At 44.0% G+C, this 19950-nt stretch overlaps 1 protein-coding gene across 3 annotated transcripts in view; it reads left to right on the forward strand.

Annotated features, from left to right (window-relative positions):
• Window positions 1-19950, forward strand: part of MYO1B (myosin IB) — a 137824-nt gene that overhangs the window by 28735 nt on the left and 89139 nt on the right. For all 3 annotated transcript variants that reach the window (XM_035136296.2, XM_035136305.2, XM_035136313.2), the window contains exons 2-3: window positions 4321-4465; window positions 19394-19509. In XM_035136296.2, the coding sequence (XP_034992187.2) occupies window positions 4331-4465; window positions 19394-19509 (251 nt within the window). In that variant the 5' untranslated portion in view covers window positions 4321-4330. The remainder of the gene's footprint in view (window positions 1-4320; window positions 4466-19393; window positions 19510-19950) is intronic.

Below are 19950 nucleotides of genomic sequence, written 5' to 3' on the forward strand. Positions count from 1 at the left end.
GGTATGTATGTTAATGATCCGGCCCAGTTCTTGCTTCTGAGGATATTTTGGAGTGGCGACGGTCTTTAAAAATAGAATCTGCTGAGCTCCTTAGGTCCTGGTGTTATTATCCATTTTCTTTTCCTGAATGGATGCTTAATTTGAATAGCACACTGAACTGTTTCCTTGTGATTTATTTGTTAGAAATTGAGACTTCTCATATTGTTTTTGGAGTTCAATGTGGAATACAGTGTACCTCGGGTTACAAACTCTTCAGGTTACAAACACTGCTAATCCAGAAATATTACCTCGGGTTAAGAACTTTGCTTCAGGATGAGAACAGAAATCGTGCTCTGGCGGCGCGGCAGCAGCAGGAGGCCCCATTAGCTAAAGTGGTACCTCAGGTTAAGAACAGTTGCAGGTTAAGAATGGACCTCCGGAACGAATTACGGTAAGTTCTTAACCAGAGGTACTACTGTATATTTATGATCTTATTATACAGTTCAAAAGGGTGCTGACAAAACAGTTGTAGAAAACTTACTGTGTACATAGATTGCTGTAGTTGAACACTGGGTATTGCTTAATGATGATTCTTTTATTAGTATGCCGGTTCATTTTAGCCGCTGATTTATGTTAACTTTAGGAGGATATTGGTGACAGTAACTAACCTACTAATAATATCTCTTAGTTATTGCAATACATCGTTGATTAAGAGTGTATAAGTTGAGCATCATCATCATTTCCACTTGGTGGGAACAACTAGTTTTTGTCACTACAGTGTAAGGTAGTTTTGATTTTGGAGCATATACTTGCAAGTATTAATAAAATATATCATTAGATTATCCATGCTAGAGAAACAAACCTTTTTTCACCCCCCCCCCTTTTAAACAGTGCTTGTCATATAAATGTGGGGTGTGTGGGTGTCAAGCAGACTTGAATACAGAACTTTTGGCTACAACTGACTTTGCACAGTGTTTATGGGCAACACCTCACAGCAACCTATCTAATTTATTTCGATAGACTTAGACAGGCTTGTCAAGGATAAAGATAACCATGGTTGCTGTATACTAGTTCCAAGATCAGAGGAGGAGGCTACCAAGTCCTGCTTTCGGACTTCCTGCAAGTCACCTGGCTAGCTGATCCAAGAGGGTTTGATCCAGCAAGGGTGCTCTTGTGTTCTCCTTGCTTAATCTTGCTGTAGGTAGACCTTTTTCGATTTGGCAGTTAGACCCGCAACTAACGCGGCTTCATAAGCTGTGCTGCTGTTTCAGTTTGGAACACTTTAAATGTCACTTAAGATACGAGCTGTTTCTTGGTTTCGTCTTGTTGGAATAGGAGGCTTATTGGTTTGGCTTTGTCCACACTTGAAATTCCACAGCGGTGATGCATTTTAGTATGGTAGGTAGCTTGTAATTTAGAGTGGTAAAAAATCGAGACTCTGCTTCAGACTAAAAAATTTAGCCACAAATGACCTTATTAGGATTTGTATTGCTCAGGAAAGCGTGCCTTGAGAAGTACAGATCCAATGCAAACAAATTTCCATTATTAACTTAAGGTCAGAAGTTGTTGTTTTGGTGTTTCTGACATGGAAAAGTTTGACACTGCGGGTTCTGATCAGCATGAAACTAGAAGCAGCTGATGCAGAATGGGTGTGAGGTTTTAGAGTCTCTTGCACAAAGAATGGGGATGTACCGTATTTATCCATGTATAAGATGACCTTTTCCCCCTGATTTTTTTGTGATAAATTGAGGGTTGTCTTATACACTGGTCAATATGCTAAGTAAGGAAGGGCAGGTGCTGTGGCGGTAGCAGGGACATGTTGGAGAGAAGGCAGCCTACCCACTCTTCCGAGCTTAGGAAGACTATTTGGTGAGTGCCAGTATGCGGTGTATTGCGGCACCAGTTCCATCAGCCAGAGCAGGGGGTCATCAAAAAGCTGCTCAACAGCTCAGCGAACTTACAAAAGAACAACAACAACTGTTGAGGGCTCCCAAAAATAGGGGCCATCTTATACATGAGGTCGTGTTATACACGGAAAAATACGGTTTTATTTCTTTGGAAGGGACCCAGGTGGCGCTGTGGGTTAAACCACAGAGTCTAGGGCTTGCTGATCAGAAGGTCGGCGGTTCGAATCCCTGTGACGGGGTGAGCTCCCGTTGCTTGGTCCCAGCTCCTGCCAACCTAGCAGTTCGAAAGCAGATCAAAGTGCAAGTAGATAAATAAAAACCGCTCCAGCGGGAAGGTAAACGGCGTTTCCGTGCGCTGCTCTGGTTCGCCAGAAGCAGCTTTGTCATGCTGGCCACATGACCCGGAAGCTGTCTGCGGACAAACGCTGGCTCCCTCGGCCTATAGAGCGAGATGAGCGCCGCAACCCCAGAGTCGGACACGGCTGGACCTGATGGTCAGGGGCCCCTTTACCTTTACCTTATTTCTTTGGAAGTAAGATCCTCACGGTTCAGTGTACAGTGGACCCTCTGGATATGAATTTAATTCGTTCCAGGGGTCTGTGCCCACCCCGAAAAAATCCATATCCGAAGGCGCTGCTTCTGTGCGTGGCGTGAGAAGCCAATCCTGCAGCCAATCAGAAGCTGCGCCAGCATCGCCGCCCGCCATGCCAGCGTCACGGAAGTCAGTCCCCATGCTGTGAGGTGTACGTAGTGTACGGGGACTGCCCGAGCGGGCGGCAGGCCGGATTGACGAGCCTGGGGGGGTCGCATCTGGCCTCCGGGCCTTAGTTTGCCGACCCCTGTTCTATGCAGTTACGTTTTCCTTTTGCTTGGCTTTCTTCTTCCAGACCAAATGCCTTCATTTCCTTTTTACAAAGAACGCAAGAAGGCTTTCAGTCAAGCCTACGTAAGGCGGTGGGATCCTTTGGGATCCTTCTAGTCTTTTCTGATGAGTTTTGTTCCGTGCCAGACCCTCCCAGTTCATTGCTAATACCAGGCTTATTAAGCACCTGCGGCCGATTAAATAGCCGGGCTGCCCATTAACCCCTTCAGTGCACGTTCACTTAAAGCCAAACTGTTTCCTTTTGTTTGGAAGCCATGGATGTGTCTAATTGTAGCTTTCTGGAAACGTGTGAATTAAAGGGACTCTTTCTATGTAGATAGTGTGGAGATAAACACAGGGATGCGACCTTACAGTGTGCATTAAATTTTCCTGTGCCTTCAGTTAGTTTTGCAGATGGAATAATTCTCATGTAGGCACCTCTCTGGTAAGATAAGCCTCCACGAATCATAATTTCACCATGTACATGTTTTAATTAAAGGTACAGAGGCCCTGCTTCTGAATGGTTGGCCACCCCAGTGCTGTGACAGCCTGGGTGCTTTTGAGACATAGCCACCATCATTCTTACAAGGCAGGAAGTCCGCTTGCTTTAGCTGTACATTTGCAACTTGATTCTTTTGGATGGTTATGATTGTGTCATAGCTAATAATAATTTTATTATTTGTATCCCGCCCATCTGGCTGGGTTGCCCCAGCCACTCTGGGCAGCTCCTAGAATATATAAGAACATAATAAAACATTGAACATTAAAACTTTCTCAATACAGTGGTACCTCTGGTTACGAACGCTTCTGGTTATGAGCTCCGCTAACCCGGAAGTAGCTGCTCCTGGTTGCCAGCTTTGCCCCAGGATGCGGACAGAAATCATGCGCCGGAAGCGCGCCCGCAGCAGAAGGCCCCCGTTAGCAAAAGCGCACCTCAGGATAAGAACGGTTTCAGCTTAAGAACGGACCTCCGGAACAAATTAAGTTCATAACCTGAGGGACCATTGTACAGCACTGCCTTCGGGTGTCTTCTAAAGGTTGTATAGTTACTTATCTCCATGGCATCTGTTGCAAGGGCGTTCCACAGGGAGGGCGCCACTGCCGAGAAGGCCCTCTGCCTGGTTCCCTGTAGCTTTACTTCTTGCAGGGAGGGAACCGCCAGAAGGCCCTCAAAGCTGGACCTCAGTGTCTGGGCTGAACTACAGGGGTGTAGATGCTCCTTCAGGTATACGGGGCCAAAGCCGTTTAGGGCTAGAAAAGTTACAGAACCATACTGCAAGGAGACCTGAGTTCTCGGAGCCTTCTACCTTCCTTGAATGGTTTTTTTCATAGTTGCGATATAGCAAAAGCAAACAGTGGAAACAGTTGTTTTCTGACCTTGAAGGCAATGCTCTCGACTGCTTCTGCTCAGTTTCTTTTGATTAGGCTGCCTGCTGTGAGCAATTTTTCCAAAATTACCCCTTCTCCCCCCCCCCTCCTGTGTTGCTATGTGCTTGAAATGTCATTTGAGGTACTTTGTCCTTGTGTTTTATGTTAAAGTTTAATCTCCTTGCTTTTGGTTTCTGCCTGCAGTAAAGAGAAAATGGCAAAGATGGAGGTGAAGACATCTCTTTTGGACAACATGATTGGGGTTGGGGATATGGTGCTTCTCGAGCCGCTCACGGAGGAATCCTTTATCGATAATCTCAAGCAGCGTTTTGATCACAGTGAGATATATGTAAGTATGCTGTAACCTTACTCTATAATGGAGCTTGTATAGAAAGCCTCACTCAGGACCTCAGTACAAACTGATCCAGATCGCCTGAGGCGCTTCTCTGTGTGTCCCCCTCCCCAAGAGGTTCGGAGGGTGACAACACGATAATGGGCCTTTTCTGTGGTGGCTCCCCATTTGTGGAATGCTCTCTCCAGAGAGGCTTGCCTGGTGCCATCATTATATGTCTTTAAGTACCAGGCAAAAACATTCCTCTTTACTCAGGCCTTCGGTCATTAAACAATCTATAGCCTTTTAAATGTGGGAGGTCCCAGCTCCTGCCAACCTAGCAGTTCGAAAGCACGTCAAAGTGCAAGTACATAAATAGGTATCACTCTGGCGGGAAGGTAAACGACGTTTCCGTGCGCTGCTCTGGTTTCACCAGGAGCAGCTTAGTCATCCTGGCCACATGACCTGGAAAAACTGTCTACGGAAGCGGACAAACGCCAGCTCCCTCGGCCTGTAAAGCGAGATGAGCGCTGCAACCCCAGAGTCGTTCGCGACTGGACTTAACTGTCAGTGGTCCCTTTACGTTTACCTTTACTGCTATTATGATTTTTTTTCTGTGATTGTTTTATTGTCTTTTATTATGATGCTATGTAAATTATGCTTTTAATGTTGAACACTACCCTGGGATCTTCGGATAAAGTGTGGTATATAAATTGAATGAATGAATGAATGATAGATAGATAGATAGATATAAATATGGGATCATTCCATGCAATTAGGTATAGGAATTCAAGACTGTATTTAGAATTGGTTGCGACCAAAACGGACAAATAAACACACAGAAAATCAGGATATGCAATGAAGGTGTGAACAACATTAATAGAACACAATGGTATGGTTCTCATTGATGTCTATGCATCAAACTAATGTGACAAACAGTAACTAGAGACCAAACATGTTTCAACTCCCACAAGCTCTTCCTTACTAGTCAAGAAATCTGTTACACAATTTGTCACCCAAAATTAGCCACTTGCCTAATAGTTGACACTCTGAGCTGACCATAAGGCTGCAAATACCCATTCAGTGAACATGAAACAATTGTGTTTTTCCACTCAGGCCAAGTCATATATGTTTAGGAGCATCTCCAGATCTTAGGTTTTAGATGTCAGCTATCCACCATGTGTTCTACATGGATTTAGCATGCCTAGAGTATTTTTGTTTGTTTGTTAAAACCTGATAAATGTTTTGAACTGATGTATGCATAACAGTGGACAAATAAACCCATTCAGCTGATAACAGGATTCCTTCCAGTAGCACCTTAGAGACCAACTAAGTTTGTCATTGGTATGAGCTTTTGTGTGCATGCACACTTCTTCAGGTGCGGCAGACCACCCTTACTTGTAGCTGATAACATAGTAATCCTGAAGCGAAGTCATTTTAAGGTGATGAATTGCAATGTTTTCACTTACCTGTTTTATTTTTAAAAAAATGCTGGGAACTGAATTTTGTTGTTGGGTCTTCTGGAATGTTTCATAACAACACAAAACCATTAAGACTTTATTAAGCAGGTTGGGGGGAGAGAAGTGGTGCTGGGAGGGAGTTTAAGGCAACGGAGGAGAAGGGGTGGAGTTGCTTAACAGCAGCAAACCCTGGAGTGGCTCAGGGTGGTAGAGTTCGAGGAGGAGAGGCAACTTTCAAGGCAGGGTTATCTTGGGGGTGGAAAGGTAACGAAAAGTTTGGTCAAGGCCACTTTTAAAAGCAAATGCATGTATTTCGTAACTGGGAAACTTGCCTAGGGGTCAACAGGTGCCCTTGATTCCTGAAAGTGAATTGTATAATAATACACTTTGCTTTTCCTTTCCTTTTGAACTCATTCTGGAGTTTGCTTGGTGAACTCATCTGTTGACAAGACTCTTGATTTATGCACATGAGATTTCCCTCCTCTGAGCAGATCCCCCCCCCCCGCCCCAAAGCTTTTTGTGTGTGTAAACTGCTACTGTTTAGGACCTCAAAAAGAGAGAGAAAGGATCGCAATGCTGGTCTGTCTTCAAAGGGCATTCTTCCCTTTTGATAAGGAAAGTATTCTGTGACTCAGAATTGCTTTCGGCTTTTCTCGGCCCCTTGCATAGACTCAGCCAACAGGCTTTGCCAAAGTGAGAGGTGCGGGCTAAATCCTGCTCTTTAGAACGGTGATCTGTGCAGGTGTACAGATATGAAGGTTTAGAGGTTGGGTGCAGGGCCACAAGGATGTGTGCTCCCCACCCCACCCAAGTGAACTCCCCTTGTCTCACTCAGCTTCCATTTCGGAATAAATGTGAAAGCATTGCTAACCAGAGTTAGAAATGAAACTATTAATTTATTATTTGTACCCCACCCATCTGACTGGGTTGCCCCAGACACTCTGGGTGGCTTCCAACATATATAAAAACATAACAAAACACTAAACATTAAAAAGCTTCCCTCTACAGGGCTGTCTTCAGTGGTCTTCTAAATGATATGTAATTACTCATCTGCTTGACATCTGATAGGAGGGTGCCACTACCAAGAAGGCCCTCTGCCTGGTTCCCTGTAACCTCACTTCTCGCAGTGAGGGAATGGCCAGAAAACCTTTGGAGCTGGACCTCAGTGTCTGGGCAGAACGATGTGGGTGGAGACGCTCCTTCAGGTATACAGGGCCAAGGTCATTTAGGACTTTCAAGGTCAGCACCAACACTTTGAATTGTGCTCTGAAACCAACTGAGAGAGGCAACCTTTGTATTTCAGGACCAGTGTTATATGGTCCTGGCGGCTGTTCCCAGTCACCAGTCTAGCTTCTGCATATTGGATTAGTTGTCGTTTCTGAGTCACCTTCTAAGGTAGCCTCGCGTAGACCGCATTGCAGTAGTCCAAGCAGGAGATAACCAGGGCATGTACCAATCTAGCAAGACAGTGCGCAGGCAGGTAGGGTCTCAGCCGGAGTACCAGATGAACAGCCACCCTGGATGCAGAATTACACTTGTTTACCTGCCAGTTCTACTTTGCCCCTTCTCCTTTCTCTCTCACCCTCTGTTTTATTGCTTAAAAGAGACTTATTTAGGACTGTTAGCTAATTTCCATTTTGCTCTCACAGTATCATTCTTAAGGGCTGACAGGGACCTGCTTATAAACAAGGTTGTTTAAAGAAAAGAAAAAGAAAAGCAGGAATTCACATGCTCCAGGCTACAGAAAGCCTCATGGGGATTGCCTCTACCTAGCTAGCACTGTCTAATGGTCCAGACTTCTCTTACTTTCCTGCTTTTGTCTTGGGATTCTCAGTATCTGTGCTGAAAGCTAGACAGATCAGGGTTTTAGATATAGGTAGGTAGCTGTGTTGGTCTGCCGTAGTCGAAACAAAATAAAAAAATTCCTTCCAGTAGCACCTTCCAGTGAGCACTCAGGGCTGATTTCCTTCAGAATGGATAGGTTTGATCTTCTTGCTGTCCATAAGACTCTCATTAAGTAATATAGCCCTGCATTTGTCTGTTAGAGATAAAATGGGATCAATTTTTCTTTCTTTAAAAGTTCACAAAATAGAAATAGAAATACTTTATTGTCACTGTACCACTTGTTTACAGTGAGATTAAATGAGCCCCACTCTCCACGACAATCTCAGCTATAGACTTTGGTTAACTATTGCCGCCCTCGACATTCAGATGTAGAACTTAGTTTTAGTGCCAACTCACACCATTTTGGTTCCACTTCACACATTTTGTGGTTTTGTGCACCTTCAAGGTGCGTAGCTAAAGATGCTGCATTTGAATGTGGCAAATGCATCTCAGAGGACTGTGATTGGCTGAAGCTCCAGACTGATTGACACTTGCTGCATGTGAAATTTATTATTATTTATATCCCCGCCCTTCCTCCCAAATGGCCCTTTAGATGGATTTGACTGTTAAACCTACTGCCCTGAACAACTTTCAGGTATGGAGGTGAGATGCCTAGTCTTGTCTGTTAGTTTCTACTCTTTCTTTTTGACTCTCTTCTTTCTGGATAGCCAGGTGGTTGTCAAATGTACGGGGGGGGGGGGGGATGATGACCTGCTACCGCGGCGAAATTAGTTGCAGTGTTTGCTTTGGTGCAATTTACTTAGAAACATTTGCCTTCCGGGTGGAAAAATGGAAAGCGTAATGCTGATGGTCAACAAAAGAGGTTTAAAGACTGTCTCAAGGCAAATCTAAAAAAAAATGTAGTATAAACACTGACAACTGGGAAACACTGGCCTGCGAGCGCTCCAGTTGGAGAACAGCCTTTACCAGAGGTGTCATGTGCTTTGAAGAAACTCGATTTCAGGACGCAAGGGAGAAACATGCTAAGAGGAAGGCACGCTTGGCAAATCCACACCGTGATCAACTCCCGCCCGGAAACCAATGTCCCCACTGTGGAAGGACGTGTGGGTCCAGAATTGGCCTCCACAGTCACTTACGGACCCATTGTTAAAACTGTGTTTATGGAAGACAATCTTACTCGGATACAAGTGATCGCCAAAGAAGAAGAAGAATGCCTATTAACTTAAAACAGAGCTGTTTGGTCCGGTGTCAGATTAAAAAAGACTTTCAAGCAAGTATGAAAATCCCAGTCATCATATCTTGGCCAAAAAAGAGGAATGACTGGGGCAGCCAACATATCTGATTATTTTCACTTAAAACAATTGCTAGGACCAATGAGATTGAAGTAAACACTTGCTTCTTAGATATGCCTTTGATTGTCAGTATAAAGAAGGTAGCTTTTTCATTGAGGCACCAGGTCATGTTCTTGCTGCCAGTGTTCCTCTGTTACTTTTTTATTTATTTTCCAAGTAATGCTAAGAATGTTGTCTGTGCTCCCAATCGTTCTATCGCTATGTAAATTTTGCTGCCCTCGCTGCTTTCACTCCTTACTGAACCTGTTTCCCCTGCCCTCTGGAGCACGTTGTACCGCTTGTTAAATGTGCTCTACTTAATTGTAAAGCAAAGCTCAGCCCTGAAGCCTCGCATCCTGAAATCTGAAACTTTGCTTGGCGTGACGGATCAAGGAAGGCAAAGACTGCTGTTGGGTTTGCAGGAATTTTGAACCCGATGCATAGCTAAATGCACAGAAGGATCCGTGGTGGTTCTGTTCTAGTGAGGGAGCGTTCAAGTACACACACAAACTACACACACAAACTGCTGTCTTCCTCAAGGTGCAAGAAATCAAGTGTGTATTCAAAGGTACATTCTAGCCACTCTTCTTCCCCTCTCCCTCACCGACAATCAGGCTGCTTTTCAGCCTCCCCAGGGCTTTAAAATGCAATTTAGGGGGAAGGGTTTGGCATGTGAAATGCCAAAAATGTACTATTTTAAAGCGAAGGGACTTCAAAGGGAGACTGCTGAAATACACCAGGAGTTTCAAGGCTATCATAATTGCGGGTCCAACTGAGACAAATAATTTTTCACACCTTTTATGCCATAGGTCAGTGCTCCCCAACCTTTTTATCGCAGTGGACCAGTCAACGTTTGATAATTTTACCACGGCCCACTGAGGGGGGGATGTTGATTGTTTATATTTTATTTAGATTGTTTTGATTTAAATTTTTTAATTTAATTGTATTTCAATGTTCCTTGGGCGGCCTGGTACCAATTGATCCACGGACCGGTACCGGTCCATGGCCCGGGGGTTGAGGACCACTGCCATAGGTGACCTACCAACATTACTGGGTAATGAAAAATGACGACTGTGCTTTTCTGCATTTCATTTGCTCCATACCTCACTTTTCACGCACACCCTTCCCACCAAACCTTCACACACACACACACACACACACACACACACACACACACACACAGAGAAAGTAGAATTGGAAAGTAATCCAAAGGTAATGTAGTCCAATCCCTTCTTGCCCAACATGGAGTTCAGTCTCTCAACCCTGAGGTTAAGAACCTCATGTTCTGCTGACTGAGCCATCCCAGTAGTAAAATATCTCCTGTAGAATTGTAGAGTTGGAAGGGTCCACAAGGGCCATCTAGTCCAAACCTCTGCAAAGCAGGGAACTCACCTAAAGCATCCATGACAGATGGCCATCCAACCTGCTCAGAAACCTCCAAGGAAGGAGAGTCCACAACTTCCCTGGGGGACTGTTCCACTCTCAAACAGCTCTTACTGTCAGAAAGTTTTTTTCTGATGTTTAGTTGGACATTCCTTTCTTGATCATTGGTTCAAGTCCTACCTTCCAGAACAGGAGAAAACATATTGCTCCATGTGACAGCCCTTGAGATACTTAAACCTCATATTTGAGATATATATTTGAGATATATATATATATAATAATAATATTCATTTTTTAAACAAACAAGAACATACAAATAGCATTTATAACAAATAATAACTTCATATAATGCTGCAAACTTACTAATACAAAATCAAACTAAGCAAAAACAGAAAACCCCCCACAAAAAACAAAAGAACCAGCACCTCTCATTTAGAGTCTTCATGATGTATTTTTTTATTTTTTAAAAAAAACAAAACTTGGAAGATCAAGAAGTGGTCTAGTAGTTCTGTCCGCATCAGGGTTTCAGCATGTGCTGGGGGCAGGAAGTGCAGAGGGAAGAGAATACTTGTTACTGGCACCAAGGTGGAAACGGAGAACAGCTGTGAGTCTCAAGGTAAACTACCTTGAGTGGTTACTGTAGAATGAGTCATACAGGCAAAACTGTTCTTAATTTTCTTTACTTGAAAGGTAGGCTGTCTACCCCGTAAGACAGTGCTTGGTTGCATAAATCGTATATACCAGTCTACCTTTGCCAGTTTAGATTCTGTATTCTGCCCTTGAAACAGCTTGGCCGTTCAATTGGCCATGATTCCTGTGTTAATTATAGTATCTAATCCTCCCTATAGAATCAATAATGATGTAATGCAAAATTACATTCTCTCCCTTTTGGGGCTGAGGAATAGAGTTAATGCATTTTTTGTACTGTATTTATGATTTCCTGGAATAAAAGAGGGGTGGGCACTTCCCCTCCTGCCTCTCCTTGTCAGTCTTCAATGGCCAAGCAAATTTTCTTTCAGGTCTATTGATCCAGTGCTGCAAGTTCTTTAAGAGCTGGGAAGAGCGCCATCTCTTCTCTTCCACCCCACCCTTTCAGTCGCTGCCTCACCATTTACTGCCTTTGACTTGGATCCATGAACTGGCATGCTGCCTTTAACTAACTAGGGAAGAGATGAATAGGTGTGTAAAACAGCTCTCTTTTAGAAGGTGGAATGAAATGTGCTATGGCTTATTTTCAGCCCATTAACAGATCTGTAAGCTATAGTGTCTAGATCAGGCACCCCCAAACTGCGGCCCTCCAGATGTTTTGGCCTACAACTCCCATGATCCCTAGCTAACAGGACCAGTGGTCAGGGATGATGGGAATTGTAGTCCAAAACATCTGGAGGGCCAAAGTTTGGGGATGCCTGGTCTAGATCATAGCTGCCAAGTTCTCCCTTTTTTAAGGGAAATTCCCTTATGCTGAATAGGCTTCCTCACGAGAAAAGGGAAAACTTGGCAGCTACGGTCTAGATAAGGGGTGGGGAATCAGTGGTTCCCCAGATCTTGCACTGCAGCTTGCATCATTCTGGCTGGGGAACATGGAATATAGGGTGAGATTCATCAACGTTGTTGCATGCGCGGAATAAGGATTCCCACCCCTCTTCTCCCCTTATGCACCCTAAATCTGCTCTGGAGGCTTTGGAAAACCCCAGAACATGCTTAGGGAGGCACAGGGGAAAGAGAATGGAAAAAAGTCCTGCTATGTAAGTGGACTTCATTCATTGCCCACATACCCCACTTAGTGCAACAATGAATTCCTTCCATAGAGTCCAATAGCATCTGGAGGGCAACAGATGCCACGAATCAACTAGTTCAGGGGTTCCCAAACTAAGGCCCAGGGGCCGGATGCGGCCCAATCACCTTCTAAATCCGGCCCGTGGACGGTCCGGCAATCAGCATGTTTTTACATGAGTAGATTGTGTCCTTTTTTAAAAAATGCATCTCTGGGTTATTTGTGGGGCCTGCCTGGTGTTTTTACATGAGTACCGTAGAAGGTGTCTTTTTATTTAAAATGTATCTCTGGGTTATTTTGGGGGCATAGGAATTCGTTCATTTTTTTTTTCAAAATATAGTCCGGCCCCCACAAGGTCTGACACATAAGAACAAAACCAAAATGTGGGATAGCTCAGTGGGTAGAACGTGATGCTCTTAATCTGAGGGTCATGGGTTTGAGCCCCACGTTAGGCAAAAGATTCCTGCATTGCAAGGGGGGTGGACTAGATGAGCCTTGTAGTCCCTTGCAACTCTACAGTTCTATGATTCCCATATGGGATACCTGTAAAGTAGTAATATAGGGAGTACTGACAAAGAAGACAGCTTATATAAGAAAGAAAAGGAAACAAGGAATATATTTGTTAGAACAACAAATAAGAGAACTTGAGAGAGAAAATGTAGAAACTTGTGCTTCAGAAATCTGTAAACAATTACTCCTGGCTTGAAAACAAGAACTGAAAAAATATGCGGCCAAACCATTGAGATTAAAAAACAAAATAACAACAACCCCCAAACAAACAAAAAGATATTTGAGAAACCGAACAAAGCTGATAAACCTCTGCCCCATATGTTGAAGAAGGAAGAGATAAATAAATAGCCCTATAACCACCACCCCCGACAAGAATGGGCTGTAACACCCAAACAGATTGTTATGGAATTTGAGAAATTTTATAGAATGTAATATAAAACGGAGAGTCCTTTATCGACTGAGATTAGTAAATTCTTAAACTCTTTAAAATTGTTTAAACTTAAAGAAGAGGATGTAAGGAAATTGAATGGAGAGTCCTTTATCGACTGAGATTAGTAAAGTCTTAAACTCTTTAAAATTGTCTAAACTAAAAGAAGAGGCTGTAAGGAAATTGAATGCACCAGTTGAAATGGAGGAAGTAAAAGCTGCTCTAGAAGGACTTTCAGGAATGGATGGACTTGTACCACAATTTTATTTTATTTTTAACAAAAATTCTTGATGGAGCTGCTTTGACACACCAACTTCTATGATTAATTCAATTAAAATGTCTAAAAACATGTCAAGAACCTGGGAGAATGCCAAAATAGTAGTTGTTCTTAAAGAAAACCTCTTGAAATTTCATTGTATAGTTCTTTGTCATTGTTCAATTACGATGTAAAGTTATGGACCAGTGTACTAGCTAATTGTTTAAATAGAATAATTGAAAGAGAACAACCAGACTTTGTAAAAGACAGAAGCATAGCTGCCAAGTTATCCCTTTTTTACAGGGATTTTCCCTTATGCTGAATAGGCTTCCTCGTGAGAAAAGGGAAAACTTGGCAGCTATGGACAGAAGAGTGACACAGTGTAATAAAAACAAATCAAAAGAACCAGGAGCATTTCTTTTTATGGATGCCGGAAAAGCTTTTGACTATATTGAATGTCCATCTTCAAAAGCTGTATTGAGAATGCCGGGATTTGGTGCAGTATATAGACAAATGCCTGTTGTCTTTGTCCATGGAGTTTTCTTGGCAGGGATACTGGAGTGGCTTGCCAGTTCCTTCTCCAGGTGGATCGCGTTTAGTCAAAACTCTCCACTATGACCTGTCCATCTTGGGTGGCCCTGCACAGCATAGCTCATAGCTTCTCTGAGTTATTCAAGCCCCTTCGCCACGTCGCTTGACTGTAGCTCTCTCACGACAATTCACTTGTCCCAGTGTGCAAGGAGGAGAAACACACATGATGGAAATGGCATTAACTATGCACTAAGTCAGAGGTTTTTAAACGGTGGTTGCCAACCTGGCTGCCCAGAAATCTCCACATATACACAACTGGACCTGCACCAATAGCAAAATGTGCTTGGCGCCTGGGGAATTTTGAACACTGAACCCATGAAGAGAGTTCCCCCTTCAAAATGCTTCTAGCTGATCCACTCCTTCAGCTGCCTCTCTGTTCCAAAATTGCAGCGTCCTGAGACCGTTTATAATTTTTTTTCAAGTCAGGGCTTTGTTACCCACATTTGCATATAATGTATAATTTGCCCCTGAGGTGATAGCTAGGTGTGGGTTAGAAGCTATGGTTAAATCCGTTATAGTTCAAAGCAAGAAGTATAAATGGAAGGTTTGTCATTTCAGTGTCTTTTTTGGAGGGTTAATTACATAACCAGGTTACAAATATTCCAGGGTAGCATTTTTAAAAATACTCTCCCCCCCCCCCTAAGCAGGGCTTACAAGCTCTGCTGAGCAGGTCATTTAGCCTCTAAACATAGGTACTAGGGCACACATGTATATTAAAAAACACTGGGAGGGATGTCGTGGGACAGTCAAGACTTTATAAAGACCATGTGCTCTTCGAGCAAAGGAAGGAAATGCTCCTAAATACTTATAGAACCGGGTTCTGAAATTAGTTACGTTTTGGTTCGTATGATTTTCTCAGGGCCACTTTGCAGGACTTGGGTGTCCAGTTGCGGTCCCGAATTACAGACCTGAAAGATGTGCTTAGAAAATCGAACAAAATTGGCTCTTGACCAGGAGCCTACTGAACGTTGGACTCCCCTTCGATTATTTCATGCGCCGTTGGAACATTTCGGGACTTGTTCTGCCTGAGGTGTTGGTGAATGCGGGACTCCTTTAATTTAGACTGAAGCCAATCGTGGCCTTATCAGCAAAGTTTATATGGGCTTATATTCTTTCCCCATCGCTTTGGTTTAATATTAAAGGTAAAGGTAAAGGGACCCCTGACCATTAGGTCCGGTCGTGACCGACTCTGGGGTTGCGCGCTCATCTCGCATTATTGGCCGAGGGAGCCGGCGTATAGCTTCCAGGTCATGTGGCCAGCATGACAAAGCCGCTTCTGGAAAACCAGAGCAGCACATGGAAACGCCGTTTACCTTCCCACTGTAGCGGTTCCTATTTATCTACTTGCATTTTGACGTGCTTTCGAACTGCTAGGTTGGCATAATATTAGCGTTTCAAATTCTTTGCAAGCTTATGCCCGGGTTCTGGCACGCACATAAAAGCCAGCACACACATCAAAAAGTCTATTTATTGGATGCAATAAAAGTGCTGCTCTGCTTTGACTGTGGGCAATAACCACAGGGCTATGCAAATGTCATTTTAAAGCACGCTGTGGCAGCATGACATTTGCGTCACTGCTAATCAGATTCCCTCTGTACCCTGGTTTCAAAGATTGGTTAACGTGGGCTTGCCAATCTGTTCCAAGGGGAATCTGGTTAGTGTCTTGTGTTGCCCCTGCTGGGCTTCAGCAATCTTGCTTTTCTCCATGAGGTTTGGAGCTATCTTGTCTTAGGATGATGATAGTCAAGATAATGAGTAGTCTGTGGTTCAGCTAGGCCCAAATCTAGGGGGGCTGCAGCCCAGGGGTCCCCTAATGACTACGTAGAGAGCAGCAGCAGGTGACAGTGACAAAAAGGCGGGCAGGCGGGTGGCCGCCGAGGGCGCTGCTGCGCGACGGGCGGGCGGGCTTAGCGTGCAGCGCTGCTGCCGATGGCGCTGCTGCGCGGCGGGGTGGCCGGCGGGTGGGCGCAGCTGGGTGATGCCCCCCCTGGCGGGCCGGCGCCGTGGCGCCCTGCGCCACCCAGCCTGGCCGTAGAGCCGGCCCTGATCGCCCAGCTCCACCACACCACTGTGTGTGCTACAGTGGTGTCTTTTTCTTTCAGAGGTTTGAATGAGCTTCCGTTGCAGAAATTGAGCGTGATCCAGGGCATTCTTCCATATTTTAGAATGTGTGAACTTTTTTGAGATGAGAGCCTGGTAAGAAAGAACTGGTATTAATTAATAGGGGGAGGCAGAATTTCTAGAAACTCTGGAATGATTGGTTGCTAAGGGACTCTGTTCCAGAGTTTTTACTGAGCATGCATGTATATGCAGTGCTATTTTGGAAGAACACTTTGTGTGCTCCCACAAGGAAGATCCTTGTACTGTAGTGTTCATACTGCAAAACCTCCAAAAAGCCCACTTCTGATTTTACTTCTGGGGCAGAGTAGCTACTGTCATACAACTTCTTGCTACTTTCCTGGTTCTCTTTTTTCACCCCTTGCCAGTTCAAGGTGCCTTTAGACCGAGAGCAACCAAGAGTATCCACTGGGTACATATTGCCTCCAGAGCAGAATAATATTCTATTTCAGGAAAATCTCTTTTCGCTTCTTTGGGTCAGTGCCTCACAAGCCCTTGTGTGCCCTGTTCATTATTGTATTATGTCACACAGTGATGGGATGAGTGGGAACTGAATCTGTCTACCTACTGGCTTGTGTTTGTTTTGGATCTCAGCGGCTCAAATAATGAACAGATCTATGGCTTTGCGACGGTTTTAGCGGTGACTAACACATGTTAGAACTTGTGTAACATGGCAACAGCCAGATTCCATCCATCAGTCTTAGCGAAGAGAGAGAGAGAGAGAGAGAGAGAGAGAGAGAGAGAGAGAGAGAGAGAGAGAGAGAGAGAGAGAGAGAGAGTCTGTGTGTCTATCAACTATTAATGCCCAGATAAGTCTGTGGCCCAGGCTTACACGAACTTCTGTGGCAAAGCAAAGAGAGGAATTCAGATCAATGTCTTCCTGTGCTTTGATCACGAGACCAGTCCTTTGGGGCTGCAGTTCCAAAATAGTAGCAGTATAAGAGCTCGCAGCAAGCCGTAGATATTCTAATCCCTTCGACGCTGTGGCATTTTCTTTCCCCTACCCACAGGAGTTCTGTTTTCATCGCTGGAATGCAATTGCACTCATTCCATGCTCAAGGAATTAAGTCATTTATATCTGGACTTGTTTATACTGGAGTCCTGGTGGGAAGGAGGGTTTTGTGTGGGAAAATTCTCTTTCCCTGGTGTCCCCCCCCCACCCCCCAACCTCTTCCCATTACTGGTACTGCAACACAGTTAACTTTGGAGTGAAACTGTAGGTGACTAAATTAGTGCAGAGATTTCTTTCTGAGTCGTACCGAACCCAAAGCAGTGACTTCTTGACATACTTCAGCTTCAACAAGAGAACATGGATGGATGTGCCCCTGATTGGGTGTCATTCTTTGACCTCTTGAAAAAAATGGGTTATTTTAGGATGTGGTATACTGGATTTGGAGCACACTGGTGAACAGCTGGTTCCTTCCTCTCAGAATATCAGAACAGCTTAATTACGAAAAAGAAAAATAGCGCCCCCAGTTCTCCTCAGACATAACCTTTTGTATCTTGCTTAATTTCCCCTTATGTTGTCTGAAGAGGACTCCCCCCCCCCCCGAAGAATTTGAGTCCAAATATGCAATGCTTTTGTGCAGTAGTTGTTTGAGAATTCTCCCCCCCCCCCTCAGTTTCTTGATACCTTTGCTGATTATATGGTATCAAATCACAATTCATCTGTCTTCACTTCCAGCTGTATTTTCCTCTTGCCATTCAGTACTGAGAGATGAAGTAACCTTGCTTTTTGAGCTGTGGTTAAACCACTGAGCTAGGGCTTGCTGATCAGAAGGTCGGCGGTTCGAATCCCTGTGACGGGGTGAGCTCCCGTTGCTTGGTCCCAGCTCCTGCCAACCTAGCAGTTCGAAAGCACGTCAAAATGCAAGTAGATAAATAGGAACCGCTACAGCGGGAAGGTAAACGGTGTTTCCATGTGCTGCTCTGGTTCGCCAGAAGCGGCTTTGTCATGCTGGCCACATGACCTGGAAGCTGTACGCCGGCTCCCTCGGCCAATAATGCGAGATGAGCGCGCAACCCCAGAGTCGGTCACGACTGGACCTAATGGTCAGGGGTCCCTTTACCTTTACCTTTTTAAAATATGAACATGACGTTTTGCCAAATCGCTCTTTGGTATTAGTAAATATGAAGGGCTCCCCACCCATCTTTTGGATTTACAGTGGTACCTCGAGTTACAAATGCCTCAGGTTACAAACGCTTCAAGTTACAAACTCCGCTAACCTGGAAGAGCTACCTCGAGTTGAGAACGAAAGCACGCCTCTAGTTAAGAACAAATTCAGGTTAAGAACGGACCTCCAGAACGAATTAAGTTCGTAACTAGAGGTACCACTGTACATCCTTTTAAACGGAGCAACAGAGCCTTTAGGGTCAGTTATAGTATACAGTCATACCTTGGTTTAAGTACGCTTCGGTATGAGTACTTTCAGTTTAAGTACTCCGCGGACCCGTCTGGAACGGATTAATCCACTTTCCATTACTTTCAATGGGAAAGTTCGCTTCAGGTTAAGTTCACTTTAGGTTAAGTACAGACTTCCAGAACCAATTACACTCATACTTTGGGTTAAGTATGCTTCAGGCTGAGTACTCCGCGGACCCGTCTGGAACGGATTAATCCACTTTCCATTACTTTCAATAGGAAAGTTCGCTTCAGGTTAAGTACGCTTCAGTTTAAGTACTCCGCGGACCCGCCTGGAACGGATTAATCCACTTTCCATTACTTCGAATGGGAAAGTTCGCTTCAGGTTAAGTAAAGACTTCCAGAACCAATTGTGTACTTAAACTGAGGTACCACTGTAATGCTTCTCACTTTGTAAAGTATGCACAGGCCTAAACAAATTCAAAAACATTCTTCACAGAATCACAGGTGACCATAGGGGTCATCTAGTCCAACCATCTGCAATGCATGAATATTCACCCAACGTATGACTCCAACCCACGACCCTGATATTAAGAGTCTTATCCTCTACTGACTTGCTAGTTTTGTGTTCTTAACGGCAAAATAATATTTCATGATGAATTCATCAAGTTAATCCTGCATTCTACTTTACTTTTTAGAATTAAAGCTGGGTTGTTGTTTTTTAATTTGCCCACTTTTGAAATTTCCTTCATATTTGACGTCTTTGCGGAGTTCAGGTCATAATTGTTCCAATGCAAATGATAAGGTAGAGGTAAGCATTCCTTAACGTGTTTTGTAAGTTAAATTGTCACATCATCTGTTAAAACTGTGCATTCTTTCTTTTCGGCAGACTTACATCGGTAGCGTGGTGATATCGATAAATCCATACAGATTGCTCCCCATTTATTCCCCAGAAAAAGTGGAAGAATACAGAAACAGAAACTTCTATGAACTCAGACCTCACATGTAAGTATGTAAAAAGTTTCAGGTTCTTACTCTTCTTCAAGAAATGCAGTTTATAGACGGGAACAGCTGTTTCCTGCAAGTCACAGAATGTGTTTGGTCCATCGTGCCTTTGATTAGCTCTTAAGTTTGTTCACAGAATTTTTTGTTCCAAGGGAAGAAATCTGGATATTTTATTCACTGATTGTGATAGAAGTTAGTCTTACAGATGATGTTACAGTGGTACCTCTACTTACGAATAACTCTACTTATGAATGTTTCTGCTTACGAACGGAGCGCCACCCGCCATCTTGGATGCGGTTTAGATTCCTATGCATTCCTATGGGATTCGACTTACAATTTTTTCCGACTTACGGAAGTGCATTCGGAACGCATTAAATTCGTAAGTAGAGGTACCACTGTACTTTCTAGTTACATCTTAGGCCCAGAATTAGATGACACAGC

The sequence above is a fragment of the Zootoca vivipara genome, chromosome 1, assembly GCF_963506605.1.
Source record: "Zootoca vivipara chromosome 1, rZooViv1.1, whole genome shotgun sequence".
Classification (NCBI taxonomy): domain Eukaryota; kingdom Metazoa; phylum Chordata; class Lepidosauria; order Squamata; family Lacertidae; genus Zootoca; species Zootoca vivipara.